The sequence below is a fragment of the Gorilla gorilla genome, chromosome 4 (assembly GCF_029281585.2).
Source record: "Gorilla gorilla gorilla isolate KB3781 chromosome 4, NHGRI_mGorGor1-v2.1_pri, whole genome shotgun sequence".
Classification (NCBI taxonomy): domain Eukaryota; kingdom Metazoa; phylum Chordata; class Mammalia; order Primates; family Hominidae; genus Gorilla; species Gorilla gorilla.
In genome coordinates, this window is record NC_073228.2 from 41,456,280 (window position 1) to 41,472,765 (window position 16,486).

The window sequence follows — 16,486 nt, forward strand, 5'->3', positions numbered from 1 at the left end:
ACTCAAGCTGGGAGGGCCCCACCTGTTGGACTCACCCAGTTTCTAATGAGGCACTGCCCAGCCTGCTCCTGGGTGTTTGGGCAGCCTTAGACTGCAGGCCGGGCTGGAAGCACTGTCTGAGATCTGTCAGAGGCATAATATTTCTCTCGTAATTAGTGAACCACTTAGTTATGAAAATCATGGAGCCAGAAGGTTGGGCTGCCAAGGAGGCAGAATAAATCTGGGGGCAGGAGATTTCAGGGGGGCCCTCTTCCAGGTGCTGAGGAAGGGCCAGGCCAAGTTAGGGCACATGTTCTCGGGAGGAAGTTGACAGATTGGTCTCCCACGAAGCCACAAAGAAGGAAGAGGTTTTTCATGGGGAGGTGTGTGGCAGCCTCAGGTCCCAGACAGCCCTTCCCCATCTCAGGAGGTCTAGGGGGAAGCCAGCCAGTGAGGGCTGCCGCCTCTGAGGCCTGAGCCAGGGGGTAGCTGGCTTAGGGGCAGCAGGAAGCTTTGGGCCCAGGCCAGCTCAGATGTAACTGTCCTTTCCCATGCACAGGACCGTTGAACAGAGAGGTAAACTGAGGCAAGGAGCGGCCTGGGGTGGGCCCCCACCCGAGGCTGAAGGAAGAAGAGCACCCAGATATTGCACATCCAGCCTCATGGGCTGCCATGCTCCGGGCCCACCTGGCCACTCTCCAGCATCGGCCTTGAGGTGTGGATGACCACGGAGCAGACAGTCCCCGGCACTCTGCTGCGCCTTAGGCATGCATGAGGCCATCTTCCTGTTTTCAGAGATCGGCCAGCCAACTGTGGCTCTGTTTGTTCGAGAACAGAGCCCCAAGAGTGTGGGGCTGGAGAGCCTGGGGCAAGGGAGGACAGGAGGCTACGGGTCATCCACACTGCGATGGTGGAGGATGGGCTGGGTGGGCCAGGCCTCTTCCTTCCTTCCTTGAGTACCACAAGAACCAGAGGGCGCTAGTCGCCCTGCATTGCCTGAGCAGCCGAACGTTTTCTCTGCATTAATCTCCATAAATGCCGAGAGCACCCGATCCCATTATGCTAAAATATGAATGGAGAATTAACTAAAATGTTTGAATACAATTAGGTTAGAAAAAGCGGCTCCTTATTAGCCCCATTATTAGCTGAGACAATGTAGAGGAGAGGCTGGGAGAGTTGCCCTCCTCTCCCCGTCACCCCAGCCTGACTCTGTAGGCAGTTCCAGGCCAAATGGAGCAGCTGCTCCCACCAACTCTGGCCTTGCGCTAGGAGTCTATGGGGTGGGTGGGCTTCAGTTCAGCCGGGACCCTCCTCCAAGAGGCCCAGAAGGAAGGCGGGGCAGGAGGACTGAGGCAGGGCATCTGCTTATAGACAGGTCCCGGCCCCTGAGGTCTGTACAAACGCCCCTCCACCCTGGCCCCTACCCCAGACGGCAGGTGCTGAGGCTGCCAGAAATCCCCCATTAGAGCACAGGTCCAAAGAGTACCAGGCCAATCTGATCAGCATCTCCTCGGGCAACCCCTTTGTTTTTCAGAGGGAGAGAATGAAGCCAGGCAAAAAGTGACTCATTCAGCTAGCTACGAGGTATGACCGAGCTGGACCTGAACTTCCAGCCCGAGTCCCTCACCAGTTGCCAGGTGGGTACAGACACAAGGCTTTGAGGCTTTGGCCCAGAGGACACCCCTGGATGGTCTGCCCAAAGGCCTCCAAAGTTGGGGCCTGGCGATGCCACCCTCCTTTGCTGGTCTCTGGACCTCGGCTCTGCAGGCAAGCACCCGGGTGTGGAGAAGAAATAGAAAGCCCCTGGGAGGAGCCTTGGGCAAGCCTGCTGCTTTGAGAGCTCCAACCATAGCCCAGGAGGAGCCCGGACCTGTGGTCACTGATGCATTGGTAGCTGTGGCACCACCTCCCTGCCTCCCACCAGGATGAGCTGCCTTATGTGGAGAAAATACCAGAGTCAGACAGTGGGGGGAAGGGCATATCTAGGGCGGCCCAGGTCCCCAGTTAGGGGCAGGGAGGGAGGAAGGGTGCAGAAGGAGGGCTGCAAGGCAACAGGCACAGTGAGTTAGTAGGAGTCACGGGGAGCCCAAGGCATGGCCAGGGCGGAGGGTTTGCAAAGGGGAGTGGCAATGAGTAGGCGGAAGACAGGGGTCACTCCCAAGGACACAGGCCCCCCACGGCAGAGGCCACACCTTCAGCTGCCGTGGCCAGGCCTGATCACTGGGTCCTGGCCTGGTGGAAGGAAAGAGGGTGAGTGAGTGAAGGTCGATGCCGCAGGTGGCCAAGGAGAGTGGAGCTGGTGTTGGAGGCTTAGCCGTCCCGTGGGGCAGCCTGATGACCCAGCAGCCCCGGTCCCTCCCTCCATCTGGGAAGCCGGGGTGGACCCAGGCTTCTGGTCAGGCCCATTCCCCTGATAATCACAGGCTCCGCTCTTCTGCCTTTCCCCAGGGTCTGGCTCTCCCCCTCCTGCTGGGAGCAGCACCAGGACAGGAGTGCTAGCAGGGAGGTGTGGTGCACGTGTTTGATTCCCAGCAGCCCTGGACTGCGTTTGACTCTGTCCCCATCGCCCTGGTGGGTAGATCAGTGCATCTGCACTGCTGTAGGAGAACCTCTGCGGTAAGTCCCAGGAATCTGTGTTTATGCTTTCCAGGTGATTCTTATGCACATGGAAGTTTGAAAAGCTCTGGCATAGGCCACGCAGAACTCCAGGTCCTAGGAAGTGGGATATGGGATGACCTGAGCCCTTGTTCGGGGTCTCTGAGTCCTCATCAACAGCCAGGGAAGGTAACTGGTGTACATGCCTGCGTGTGCCACCCCAGGATACAGTGGGGTCTATCCACTTCAGGAGCACAGCAGAAGGTACCTGGAATGGGAGTGCAGTGCAAGGGTCACGAGAGTGTTTAGCACTGAGTGGGTGAGTCACGTCTTAGGAGCCATGAGAGTCTGCATGTGTTGATTTCTGGGATAACACCCAAGGTGGAAAAGTCTCTGTGGGCTAGCCCTGTGCTAGGATGTTTTGGGGTGAGTGTGAAAGTGTGCACACTTCAGTCTGCAGACCAGGTGGGCCCGTAAGGGAAAAGCTGAAGGCCACTTCTTCCCTCCCTCCCCTCATCCCCTAACAAGTCAGGAATTTGCAAGACAGCCTGATGCAGAGATGTGGGGACCCTGGCAATCCAGACACAAACCAGCCAGAGACTCCTGAGCCCCAGAGAGGCAGTCTCTCAATGCCAAACACCACTGCTTAGCATCATGGGGCCATAGCGCTGAGGGCCTCAGGGATGACCTACTCAATGGAGGCTCAGGGGTTCTCTCTTGGGTGGGTCCCTGAGGCCCCACAGATCATGACACCCAACATCCTCAGGGCAGCATCTGCCTGATTCTAGCTTCTGGAGGAGTGGGGAAAGTGGAGCCGGTGGTTCCCAGACTGAAGTTCCAAGCCTGCAGCAGCCATGGGGGTCCTTATGTTCTCACTCTCTCTCTCTCTTTTTTTTTTTTTTTTTTAAAAGGAGTCTCGCTCTGTCACCCAGGCTGGAGTGCAGTGGCGTGATCTCGGCTCACTGCAACCTCCGCCTCCCGGGTTGAAGCGATTCTCCTGCCTCAGCCTCCCGAGTAGCTGCGATTACAGGCGTATGCCACCACGCCCGGCTAATTTTTGTATTTTTAGTAGAGACGGGGTTTCACCATGTTGGCCAGGCTGGTCTCAAACTCCTGACCTCATGATCTGCCCGCCTCAGCCTCCCAAAGTGCTGGGATTACAGGTGTGAGCCACCGTGCCCGGCCCTTATGTTTTTTCCAATACTTCAAAAAGCTTGAAAGAAACCCTATACTTTGCCTGTGTTAAGGCCCCACAGACTAATTTAATGACGAAATGATCTTTCTTTGCCATCATTTAGTGCGTAACCTTCTGCAGCTCAGAAGCTGTGATTAGCAATTAGATGCACCTCTGATTAGTAAAAATGATGAAAGAAAGTCATTATTGAAGTGCTCTTAACTTCATAGACGGCCTTCTAAAGTGTGAAGTCTGTTGGAGGAGATGATAACTGGAGGCCTTGGGGATGAACAGCTTGGGAACCACCAGCTGGAGACATAGTGTTATGAGGCCCCACAGCCCTGCCACGGACTCCATGAGCCTCCACACCTCCATCTGGGGGCCAGTGGGGGAGAGGAGAGCAGGGGACCGAGGGACCATGGAGGGTGGGCTGGACCAGGAGGGTCTTCCCAGAGACATGGCTCTTGAAAATAAGGACCCAAGTCACTCCCAAATCTTTGGCTTTTTTTGGAAGAAGCTCGTGGCCAACTCAGGCCTTTGATTCCCAATTCCTGCTGTTTGTAGCGATGACGCAGCCACCGTGATCACTTGACTGTTAATGAGTCTGTTCAATTATTCATTGTTACATTTTTCAAACAAATCCTTCCCCTCTCTGCTCCTCTCATCCTGCTCCCTTGGATCAAAGTCTCCCCTCAGACAAAAGGAGACAGGAGAGATTTGCAGCTCTAATAATCGACCGGTGAGCCACAAGGAGGAGGCACAGGAGGGAAGAGGTGGCGGGAGGTGGGGAGCTTGGCCGGCCAAGGAAGCCCTTGCTGGGAAGGTGGGCTCTCCAAAGGGCGTCGGCAGAGAGGCCTCAGGCCCTCGCCTCCCGTCCAGTTTGGCACAGGCCTGCAGGATGCTGCAGAGCCCAGCGCTTCAGCTCCTGCCCTCTTGGGGGCCCCAGGGACCCTCACCCCTTCACCCCAAGAGGATAGAATCAATGAGCCACGGGGAGGGAGTGAAGAGCATGTCCCCACGCGCATGAGCCCACACCCCAGACGCAGTACCTGACGCAGCGCTGGCTGAGCTGCCGGAAGCAATTACATCGTCCAGCATTAGATCTAAAAGAACGAAACACGACATTGGTCACTGGCCGGACCAGGTGCGCTGGGCAGGGCCCCTCAGGGGCGGCTTCCCCTCAGCTCCCACCTCACTCTGCCTATGGGTGGGGTGCGCTGAGCATGGGTGGCTGGCTCTGAATGTCCAGCCCGAAGCTGGGGGCACAGGGCACTTGAGGAAGACAAGCAATGTGGTTAGCTGGTCAGGGTCACGGGGCAGGGAGGCACCGGGAGGGGCAGGCAGCTGGTCATCAGAACAGATGTCCGCTTCTCCTGCATTGTGGCCTCAGCTGCACCTGAGACAGCTACAGACCCCAGAAGGGGAGCCAGCTGGGCAGGCAGGGGCCACAAGTGCCGCCTGCCAAAAGAATTCCATCTGCCCGACTGTGAGGTGGGGGTGGGGAGGATGGAGCAGGAGTGGGACGGTGGCCACGGGGGACAGTGCACCTGCTCAGCTGCAGATATCCACAGGGAAGCCGAGCCCGGACCCCTACCCTGAGCCGAGCAGAAGGCCTTGGGGGTGCTGATAGTGAGGGTTGGGGACATGGAGAACGGCACCTCCCATTGCTGCCCAGAGGCCAGTGTCTCCCCCACATCCTGGAGCAGCTCCCGCTCTTCACAGGGAACACAGGCCCCCTCCCACCTCCACCCTCGTCTGCAACTCCCACACTGTCCCCTCGCCTCAGAGTGCCACTCCCAGGCCGAGGGAGATAGAGCTGAGGGCAGAGGGGAGGCAGGGGCACGGCAACCCCTCACTCATTTGGTGGTACTCACATGTGAACACACCAAAGGAAAACTCAGGCCACCGCACCCATCTTATCGGCGGAAGGAAGACGATTTGTGAAAAGGTGAAGAGAGCATGGGAAACCCTCACCCCAAACAGAGAGAGACACACAGACAGACACACAAAGGCTTAGAGAAACCCACACACAAAGACACTTAGAGAGACGTGGGCCGTGACTGAGAGAGAGAGAGAGGCGCGGAGATTACGCTGTACCAGGCAGATGGGAGCCCTGGAGCCCGGGAGAGAGGGAGACAGGTGCAGACACATCTGGGGATGCCCCAGAAACAAAGGGGCCTAGGCGCCTGCTGCGTCTCTCACATCCTTCCTGGCCTCTGTCTTCTCACTTAGTCTCGGCCCACCCATGGCATAAGGGCATGAGGACGGATGGATGGGGGCTTCACCCACCCAATGCCAAGAGATGCTGGGGAGCACAGGTGAGGAGGTGAGGGGCTGCAGGGCCCCAGGTTATTCCAGAACTTCCCCAAGCCAAGGGGAGTTTTCTTTTTTTGTTTTCGTTTTTGCTTTTTCTTTTTTTAAGTTTAGCAGAAATATATATATATATATATATATGATGGTAGAAAGTTTTGTTAGAGATAGGGAGGGAGGGGTGTCTGGGTTCTCTTTCACGCTGTTGTCCATTACTGAGATCTGCTGAGGCTTTGCTCGGCAGCTGCAGACACTAGGTGGGTGCAGGGTTGAGACGCTTGCTGCCCACCCTGGGCCTCTGGATGCTGGCATGGGGCAGTGGAGCAGCCAATGAGGCTCCTCTGAGAGTCAAGCTCAGGGAGGCTGGGTGTCAACCTCCATTTGGCATCATCTGGGGAGGATGATGCTGAGGTCCTGGGAGCCCCCAGGGTGGGGACAGCTCCCCCTACCCATGGGACTGAAGTGGTCTGCTTCATGCTCGCTCTAAAGGCAGACATGCTCTTGGGGAGAAGGAGGTGAGGAGGGGGGTGGGAGCCTCTTCTCCCTGCCCCCAGCCCCAGCGCCCAGCCCCCTGCAGTCGCAAGGCCAAGGTCAAGCACGACCCAGAGAGAGGTGGAAAGACTACCGACCAGCCATCTGCTTCTCCTTACTCCTTCTCTTTTTCTCCAGTCTTCGTAGGCGCTTCTCCTCCCGCCGCCGGGCCTCCTCTTCCTCCTGGTGCTGCCGACACTTGTGGAAGTTCTCCACCACCACACCCACAAACATGTTCAGGACAAAGAAGGCCACAATGAGCAGGAACGAGATGAAGTACAGCAGCATCCAGGGGTTGTGGTTCATGATGGGCTGGCGGGGAGCAGGAAGGACAGGCGGAGGCATCAGCCCGAGGGCAAGCTGTCTTAGGAGCTGCCCACAGCCTGGGTTCCTGCAAACCCAAATAGCTACAGCCACCTGACAGGCGATGGAAATGAATGGTGTGGGTTTGATGTGAAGCAGTAGGGAGGGGCGGGGACTGTGGTAAAGGGGAGAGTAGATTCTCCATCCAAAACTGCCTCTTTGTTCTGGCTGACTCCTGCCTTGAGGGAATGCAAGCCCAGTCTTCCCAGATCTTCAGACTTTTCCTGAGTAGACACAAATCTGAATTTCTGTGTAAAACTCACCATTTTTTTTTTCTTTTTTTAGAGACAGGGTCTTGTTCTATTGCTTAGGCTGGAGTGCCATGGTGCGATCACAGCTTATTGCAGCCTCAAACTCCTGGGGTCCAGAGATCCTCCCACCTCAGCTGGGACTCCAGATGATACCACCACACCCGGCTAATTGTTTTTATTTTTTGTAGAGCTGGGGGTCTTGCTATGATGCCCAGGCTGGTCTCCAACTCCTGGCCTCAAGTGATCCTCTTGCCTAGGCCTCCCAATGCACTGGCATTACAGGTGTAAGCCACTGCACACAGCCCAAATTCACCAGTTTAAAAATATTCATCACTAATTCAAAATGTGTTAAACATGTTGTAGACCAATAAAACATGCCCAGATTTGGCCCACAGGCTACCAGCAACAGCCTCTGCTGTAAAATATGATGCTTCTTTCATGGCATTTTGCCACCCTGCCTTGCTCATTCTGTCCTGGAATCAGCCCATGCTGAGTGACCTGAGCCCACAGATGGATCCTGCCCACCTCAGCCCTACCTGCTGGTCCACGCCCACAGCATCCAGCCCATCGTACATGATGTCCACCCAACCATCCTTGGAGGCCAAAACGAACAGGGACATCAGGGCCTGATGGGGAGGAGGAGAAGGAGACATTTGAAGTCTAGGATGTGTGGCTGAATCACCTATCACCTGCCCCCAAAGTGCCTCCTGCATCAGCTCCAAGTACCCCAGCCCTCGAGGGGTCAAGCTGGAGTCACACTCCAGGCTCCAGGAGAGCCCTCCCTCTCAGGGTTCCATAACTGAGCTGCAGCTGGAGGGGCCCTGAGAGATGGTCACACCCTCTGCCCTCCGCCAGGTAGGAGAAGGGACACAAAAACCCTGGAAATCCGGAAACCAAAACCAGAGTGGGTCTGGGAATCAAAACTGAGCGAGCAACTTCATTTTCTGCATTTCTGTTTCTGCAAATATGGAGTGAGGAAAGGAATTATCTTGACAATATACCCGTCCCTTCCACCATGTTAAAGAAATATACACATCATCTCATTGCATCGTTATTGTGACCTCCGAGGAGATTCTATTATGACTCCATTCACCAGTTAATGAAACTGAGGCCCTGGTAAGTCAGCTGCTCCAGGTCATTGAGCTGACAATGGTGGGGTCAGGATTTGCACAGGATTCACATCCAGGGCTGCCTGCCCCCACTGCCACGTGTGCTTCCTGCTCCACCATGTAGCTCTGTGGCCCTGGGCAAGCCCCTTACCCTCTCTGAGCCTCTGTTTCTTCATCTTTAAGGACGGCTAGAGACCCCATGGGCCCACTTTTTGGGGCACGGCGGGATGGACTGGGCTTTGCGACATGCTGGTGGTTAGACAGCAGAGGGTGTGAAGGGCTGATCTCTTCGTGGAGCCCACCTCCACTGGAGTCAGCAGGTATCACTAAGCATGGCCCTGTGCCCCCTCCAGCCTCCTTCACCACAGCCCCACCTCTGAGCCTGGGGCTCACCTGGCCGAGGTTGTCAAAGTTGTACTTGTGCCGGACCCACCGGTAACTGGCCTCGGCACAGTCCGATTTATTGGTGATGTTCCTGGTATCCTCGCCCTGGCACACGAAAAACTTCCCTTTGAAGAGCTGGACACACATTCCCAGAGACAGAGAAAAGTGAGCTGTGACCACAGGAAGCCCAGGACTCCTGAGTCCCACCCCCTCACCAGCCTGGGCACATTTTGAGTGAGTGTGGGGTGCTCTGCTCTGGGGCCAGTCAAGTCAGGGAAACACTGACAAGAGTCTCCCCTGCCGACACCCCCTTCCTTTCCAAGAGTGGGGAGGAAAGGTAATTAGGGCGGGCAGTGGGAAAGGGTGGAGGCGGGTAACAGTCATTCATTTTCCACCAACGGTTAGGCCAGGCGTGTGCCAAGTGGGAGTCCCCAGCATCATCTGGGAACATGCTAGAAACACACCTTCTCAGGTCCAGCCCAGATATGCTGAATCATACACTCTGAGGTGGGGGAGCAGCGATCTTTTAACAAGCCGTTCTGGTGATTCTGACGCAAACTCAAGTTTGAGAACCACTGAGCTAGGCATTTAATTCTCACAGCAGCTCTGGGTGGGGGAGTGGGTATCATCAACCCCACTTTACAGATAAGAACAAAGGAGGCTCAGAGAAGTTAATCCACTCACTAAGGTCCCATAGCCAGCAGGTAGCAGAAAGGGAGCTCGAACCAAGGTCTGTCTGATTGGAAAGCTCACCCTCATTCCATTATAAACCAGGCTATGACTACTAGTGAAAAAAGGAAGGCAGGACCAGGGGGCCTGAGCAAACTGCTCGAAACAGACCTAAATCCACCGGAAGGACTGGGCTCAACAATGCTTCACTCTACTGACCCATGGAGGCTGGGAAGTGAGGAAGGGGAAGGGCACTGGGTGGGAGTAGGGAGGGTGTACAGAGAGGCACCACACAGCTTTGGTAAATGCACCCCAGCCTGTTCCCTAGGGCTAGAGAATTTCTAGGAAGTCAGGAACAGCCCCCGACCCAGGGCAGAGTGGACAGCCCAGGAAGCCAAGGGAACGAGGGGCGGGGAGGGGAGAGTGTAGCCACCCAGGGGCTCCCACGCTGCCTGAACAGCCAGCTGTCTACCCTGCAGCTGAAACAGCTGGAGCCAAGGGCCCTGGAAGACTATGATGGAGGGGCTCCCCGGCCCCCTGAGGCGTCTGCTGAATCCTGCAGGCAGCTCTGGCTCTTTCTCTTCCAAAGCCAAGTCTCCTCCCTGGGCCCAAGGCCAAGTTTCCCCAGCAGCCCCCACTTCCTGCCTCGTCTGGGGTCTGCACCCGCCTGCCTGCCAGCACGCTGCTAACCTGGCCCAGCTGTCTGGGCCCTGGATCCCCAGACCTGGCCTGCAGCCCACTGTGCTCGAGCCGGGAAGGAAGGGAGGGGATCCCAGAGTAGACCGCGGGCCAGCGTCTGTGCTCAGGGAGTGCGTGCAGAGGGCAGGAACAGCAGCCTGCGGCTCCCATGGCCTGAAGCCTCTCTGCAGCCCCGGTCCTCCTTGGGGCCTTCCTCTAGGCTCCCACTTTTCTTCGAAATGCCCAGGAGGTAAAAGGGCCTAGAGCCTGGAGGGAAGCGTCCCTGCTTATTCCTTTCTGGAATGAAGGCAGCAACAGCAGCTTGAGCCATAGGACCCAGGGGCCAAGGGGAAGGGCCCTCTTCAGGCTTTCACCCACAGCTGGCCCCCAGAACCCCACACACCTGCACCCCCAAGATGCCGAAAATGATGAAGAAGGCACAGCAGATGACTACAATGTTGCCGATGGGTTTCAGTGAGGACATCAGCGTCTCCACCACCAGCTTCAGCCCCTGCGCCCGGCTGATCACCCTGGGGAGGGGAGGGAGGGAGGTGATAAGGCTTCCCCCAGCCCAGACCCTCCGTTGTCCCTTGACCCTGCTCCCCACCCCCAACCTTGACCACTGGTCCCTTCCTGGCCTCTGGTGGCAGAACACAGTCCTCTTTTCATGGGACCCCTGCCATCAGGACCCCTATTGTAATCTCTCAAAACAAGTGGCAGAGATCCCCATGCCCCACATCTCCACCTGCATCCCAGGATGTCAAATGTACGACCTGTTTGGGTTGGGAGTGGGGAGGATTCAACTCAAGTGAGGTGTTCCCTAGGGATGCAGTGTATTGTGGGTTGGGGGCACCAGGAGATAAACTTGTAGGGGAGCAGGCAGAGAGGGGAAGGGGCAGAGGGAGATGGACTATCACAGTCAGGGAAGCATCGCCATTAGTCCACATCATCCCCATTTAAAAAAAAAAAAATCTGAGTTGGGGGTGGTGACTGGCTGATTGGAAAGGGATTCCTGAGAGGGTGGATCCCTGGTCAGGAGAAATGTCACCGGGGGGTGGTCACTGGCAGGCGCCTGAAGATGGGGAAAGCCAGCAAGAGGAGTCTGTCACCTCACGGGGAGGGGCTGAGTGTCACCCCTAGAGGCCACACAAGGGAGAGCCGCAGCTGAAGACTGTGAGAGCCCTGCTCGTGGCCCCTTGTGCTGTGTGCTGCACAGGGCTGCAGTCACCTTACATCACATGGTGCAGCGGCCTTGAGGAATATGTCATGTTGAAGAGGAGGAAAGCAGGTGTGCACCTGGAGGGAAATTACTGCGGCCGTAATCTGAGTGTTGTCTGGGGCGGGGACAGGATCGCCTGTGGGGGTCAGACAGGATGCTGGCCTGTGCGGGCTTTTGTTTCGTGGCAGGGAGTGCTGGCGGTGGGAGATGTCCCTGCGGAGGGGGCCACCTCTTGGAGGTGTTCCAGTGCTGGGGAGGGAGTCACCTGAGCGGGCGCAGGGTCCGCAGCAGCCGCAGCACCCTCAGCATGCCCAGGATCTTGGTGCCGCTGTCAGAGACCATGGACACCAGAATGTCGATGACGGAGATGAGCACCAACAGCCCGTCTAGCACGTTCCAACTGCTCCGCAGGTACGCCTGCTCCCCGAAGCACCAGCCCAGTGCCACCACCTGGGGACCACCGGCACGTCATCGGCCGCCCTCCCTGCGCTGCAGCCAACCCTCCCACCCTCAGCCCAAGCTGTCTCCACCCCCACCAGGAACCAGAGGTCCCAAGCCAACACCAGCCCCCATCACCTTCACTGTCATTTCAGCCAGAAAGACTGCGGTGAAGATGTAATTGGAGAGGGTCAGGAAGATGCGTTCCTGCAAGAGAGGGGAGGCAGGGGTTGCCCGCCAGGAAGTCCCCACCCTTGGGCCAGGTCTGCTCTGCATACACAAGTCAAAACCTGCTTCTAACATTTGACTCAGAAAACGACCCCCACCCTCCACAACAATGTAGATCACGCCCCTCTCATACACGCACAGAGCCAGTGCCAGGCCCCCTGACTCCCCTGCAGCTCTGTGGACAGTCACACCCCTGTCGGTGACCAGAGCTCCCCGCCCCCACAGCCACTTAGCCCGAGGGGGAGAGGATCTGCACTGCAGTGCTGTGATCTGCGTCCCACGTCCTAAGCCCTATTCCCTGGTTCCTTTTAAAAACTGGGGCAGGATCTCACTTGATCTCTGACCCTTGCCTGCCATCCCACCCTCTTCACTTGCTTTCCTGCTGTGCGCCCCAGAAATGGAGCAGCAGTGGAAGCTGGGGTCCTGACACAGACTCTGCACCCCCAGGCACAGGCTGGGGCAGGGCAGGGAGGAAGGCCATCTAGTTCCCTGGCATCTGTGGACTGAGTCCCTCCCTGGGTGGCCAGGAGGCAGGCGCAGATCTCTAGAGAGGTGGCGGGCAGGGTGTGAGCACAGAGAGGAGGGAAGGAGAGGAGCAGGTACAGTGACAGAGCTGGAGATGGAGAAGCTGAGTGGGAAGATGGTGAGAGAGACGTGGAGACAGACATGGTGACAGAGAGCTCTACAGCAGGGCCTCAGGCGGGAGGCAGCCAAGGCTGGAGTGCAGCCAGCGCCCCTGCCTTACCCTGTGACTCCGGGTGTGAGGTCCCCAGTGCGGGTGCTCTCTCACCCGCCTAGTCTTGGGCTGCTCCCGCCATTCCTCAGGCTCCCTCCACCCCGACCCTAATAGAAAACAGAAGCCCCAGCAGCGCTGAAATCTAAACAATGGTGTGGGAGATGGCAAAGAGGGATGATCCAGAGGCAAACCCTGGCCACCTCTAAGAAAGTGGTGCAGGATGCCGTGAGGGGAAACACAACCACCCCCCACGCATCCTTCTGGAACCAGAATTGCTGCCGACAGCGAAGGGCTATAATGCCAGGCTGGGAAGAGACAGCTCCCAGGGTGAGCTGGGCCCACCCTGAAGGGGTTCGACCCTGGGGCGGTATGTCCAGGGCCTCTGGCTTTCCTGAGAAGGACTGACAGGTTCGCAGCCAAGCAGAAGTGACCCATGTCCCCACCATGGCCCCTGAAAATCTACTTGTTTTTGACCTGGAAGGACGACCAGGAGCAAAGAACGGCTTCCATGGCCACTCTGCGTGCCCCCGAGGCCCTGAGGCAGACTGGGCAAGATGCCTCCCCATCTGCACACAGCCCCTGCACCGCCCCAGCACTCCCCGACTCACGCGTGTGCCCCACAAGGCTCTGGCTCATGAGAAATAGCCTGGAATGAGACAAAGCACCCAGCTGGGCTGATGTATCATAGAAGGGAAACTGAGGCAGGAGAGGACACAGGGGGCATCCCGGGGACCAGGATCTGGTGAGAGACCTAAAGGAGAGTCCTGGCCCCCTCGTTCCCTGCTGTGTGACTTGCAGGTCAGCAACTGTGGCCTCCTTGCCTCCCTCACTGGTCCTGAGTGCAAACCCCAGGAGAGGCCTTGCCCTGAGCGGGGCTGGTGACTCACAGCGCTGTGGGGGTCAATTTTGGGGCGCTCCATGGCGATGGTGATGCAGTTAAGGAAGATGATGACAAGGACCACGTGGTCGAACATCTTGTGGGTGATGATCCGGTGACACAGGAGGCGGAACCTGCCCAGGCATGGAGGCAACGGCTGAGAGGGGGAGGCAGGGCAGGTGGCAACGAGAGGCACCGCCCGCAGCCCCTACCCCTCCAGAGCCCTCCCAGCTGAGGCCACCCTGCTCACACCCCCAGGCAGGGTGCCACTTCTCAAATCCCTGACAGCATCACCAGGGGTAATTTCCCGTGAGAAGAAGAGGTCGGGACACAGGTCAGACCCCTGCCCTGTCACTTACCTGGACTGAGGAGGGAAGATGTAGGCTGACCAGGAGTCTCGCTCGAGGCAGCAGGCAGGGAGTCGGGCTCGGATCCATGCACGGACCCGTTCCCCTTTGCTCTGCAGAACAAACACTGGAGTATGAGCAGGACCAGGCCTCCAGGTTCCCCGGCTCCTGGCTCCTCAGCAGAGTCACGACCCTCACTCCTTGTCTACCCTCTCCCACCTGGGGCCCAAGCTCTGCCCTGCCTCTCTTCCTTTATTCCTAAAGCCACCTCCTCATCTCCCTGTCAACCTTGCCAGGCCCCCTCCCCATCCCTGAGGACCCCTTGCCTCTCCACCTCCTCCCTCTCCTCCCCTGCATCCCCAACCCCGCTCTCCCCTCTCCCCACCCCTGCCTCCAGCCCAGCCCCCTGCCTGTCCTCCCTGCTGGGCTGGGAAGCAGCATCAGTTATCAGACACTGGCCCCACACAGCTGTCTGTTCAGAGAAACACCTCAGCTGAGGAGACACTGGCCCTGCTCTTCACGTGCTAACCCTGAGGTCACTGCACCCCATCCCCAAGGGGAATGGTGGTGATGAGGGGCTGGGGCAGGGGCACATGGGTATGGATAGAGTGGGAAGTCATGGCTTGTGATGAGGTTGAGATGAGAAAGGGGGATGCGGGGCATCAGTTTGGAGAGATGAGTGATGGGTCTTTCTGAGTCACAGGGGGAGGGCCATGAAAGATTCATACACATCTGTCCAAAATCATTCATATCCACCAAGGGTGGCAGAGCCGCAGCCCCAGGCATAGGCATGACAAGGATCTGGGGCTTGGCAAGGCGGGCAGAGGGAGAAAAGGGATTGTTTGGAGCTCGGTTTCTAGGTGCCCCTTGATATTCCGTAGGCTTGGAATGGTAACTCCCTTATACCCTGCCAGGCCAGGCACAGCTCCCCTCTTTCAAGGTCAGGGGTGAGGGGTCACTGTGCCCACAGGGGCCTCACCAGGTTGCCCTCGTCATCGGCGTCATCCCCATCCAGTGGGGGGTCATCAGGCTGCAGGGCCCGGGCCAGGCGCCCTGAAGCCGACTTGCCATTGCAGTCCTGGTGCTCAGAAGCAGACCCTCGGCCACTGGCAGTGCGATGCAGCCCTGGCACCTGCAGTGTGTCTGGCAGGTCAAAGGAACTCTTGGCCTCCCGCTCCAGGGACCCCCTGTGGCGATGGTCACTGCCCGCAGGGCTGGCCCGCTCCTCTTCTGAGCTCTCCTCTTCATCCTGGCTCTCCTGGCCTTCTCCCGACAACAGGGACCGCCGCTCTCCACTTGGGCTTCTCCGCTTCAGGCTGGGGGCACGGCCGAGGCTGTTCCGGCTGGAGCGCCTGCTGGTCCAGCTGCTTGCAGCGCTCCAGGGGCTGTGCGGGGAGCTGCGGGCGCTGGGCTGTGGGTGAGCAGGGGAGGAGTGGTCTCAGGCAGGGCCCAGCAGCCCTGTCCTCTCATGTGCACCCAGTCTCCTGGGAGCCTCACTGGCATCACATCATGTGTAGGGATGTGAGCAGGAGCTCTGGACTCTGATGCCCGGGTTCAGATCCTGGCTCACCCCAACCAGCTGTGTGACCTGGGGCAAGTTATTAAGCCTCTCTGTGCATCTGTTTCCTCATCTGTAAAACAGATATGACAATAGAGCTCATTCCTCATTTATTTGGTGAGAGAAGTGTTATCATCAGCTGAGTGGCAGTATATATAATGGGGTGAAGAAACACAACTCAACAGCAAAAAATCAACCCAATCTAAAAAATGGGCAAAGGGCCTGAATAGACATTCCTCAAAAGGAGACACAGGGCTGGGCACGGTGGCTCACACCTGTAATCCCAGCACATTGGGAGGCCGAGGCGGGCAGATCACCTGAGGCCAGGAGTTCGAGACCAGCCTGGCCAACGTGGTGAAACCCCATCTCTACTAAAAATACAAAAAATTAGTTGGGCGTGGTGGCGCACGCCTGTAATCCCAGCTACTCAGGAGGCTGAGGCAGGACAATCACTTGAACCTGGAAGGTGGAAGTTGCAGTGAACTGTTGCGCTCCAGGCTGGGTGACAGAGTGAAACTCCATCTCAAAAAAAAGGAGACACAGATGGCCAACAGGTACATGAAGAAATGCTCAGCGTCACTAATCACCAGGGAAATGCAAATTAAAACCACAATGAGTTATCTCACACCTGTTGGATTGGCTACTATGAAAGTGATGAAAGATAACAAGCGCTGGTGAGGATCTGAAGAAAAGGGAACCCTTGTGTCCTGTTGGTGGAAATGTAAATTAATACAGCCATTATGGAAAACGGTATGCAGGTTCCTCAAAAACCTAAAAATAGAGTTGCCATATGACCCAGCAATTCCACCACTGGGTATTTATCCAAAGGATTTGAAATCAGTATGTGGACGAGATATGGGCACTCCCATCTTCATTTCAGCATTATTCACAATAGCCAATATATGGAATCAACCTAAGTATCCATCAATGGATGACTGGATAAAGAAAATATGGGCCAGGTGCAGTGGCTCATGCCTGTAATCCCAGCACTTTGGGAGGCCAAGGCAGGTGGATCACTTGAGGCCAGGTATTTGAGATCA

The 16,486-nt window shown here is 57.1% G+C and overlaps 1 protein-coding gene across 17 annotated transcripts in view; it reads right to left on the reverse strand.

Annotated features, from left to right (window-relative positions):
- CACNA1G (calcium voltage-gated channel subunit alpha1 G) overlaps window positions 1-16,486 on the reverse strand; it is a 66,491-nt gene that overhangs the window by 12,361 nt on the left and 37,644 nt on the right. For 7 of the 17 annotated variants that reach the window (XM_055387643.2, XM_063706273.1, XM_063706269.1 and 4 more), the window contains 10 exons: window positions 14,868-15,299; window positions 13,901-14,001; window positions 13,552-13,675; window positions 11,839-11,907; window positions 11,528-11,712; window positions 10,447-10,573; window positions 8,706-8,831; window positions 7,740-7,829; window positions 6,709-6,901; window positions 4,798-4,851 (listed from right to left, as the gene is read on the reverse strand). In XM_055387643.2, the coding sequence (XP_055243618.1) occupies window positions 4,798-4,851; window positions 6,709-6,901; window positions 7,740-7,829; window positions 8,706-8,831; window positions 10,447-10,573; window positions 11,528-11,712; window positions 11,839-11,907; window positions 13,552-13,675; window positions 13,901-14,001; window positions 14,868-15,299 (1,501 nt within the window). Of the gene's footprint in view, window positions 1-4,797; window positions 4,852-6,687; window positions 6,902-7,739; window positions 7,830-8,705; window positions 8,832-10,446; window positions 10,574-11,527; window positions 11,713-11,838; window positions 11,908-13,551; window positions 13,676-13,900; window positions 14,002-14,867; window positions 15,300-16,486 lie in introns of all 17 variants that reach the window. The other 10 variants (XM_055387644.2, XM_063706272.1, XM_055387645.2 and 7 more) reach the window with 3 other exon arrangements.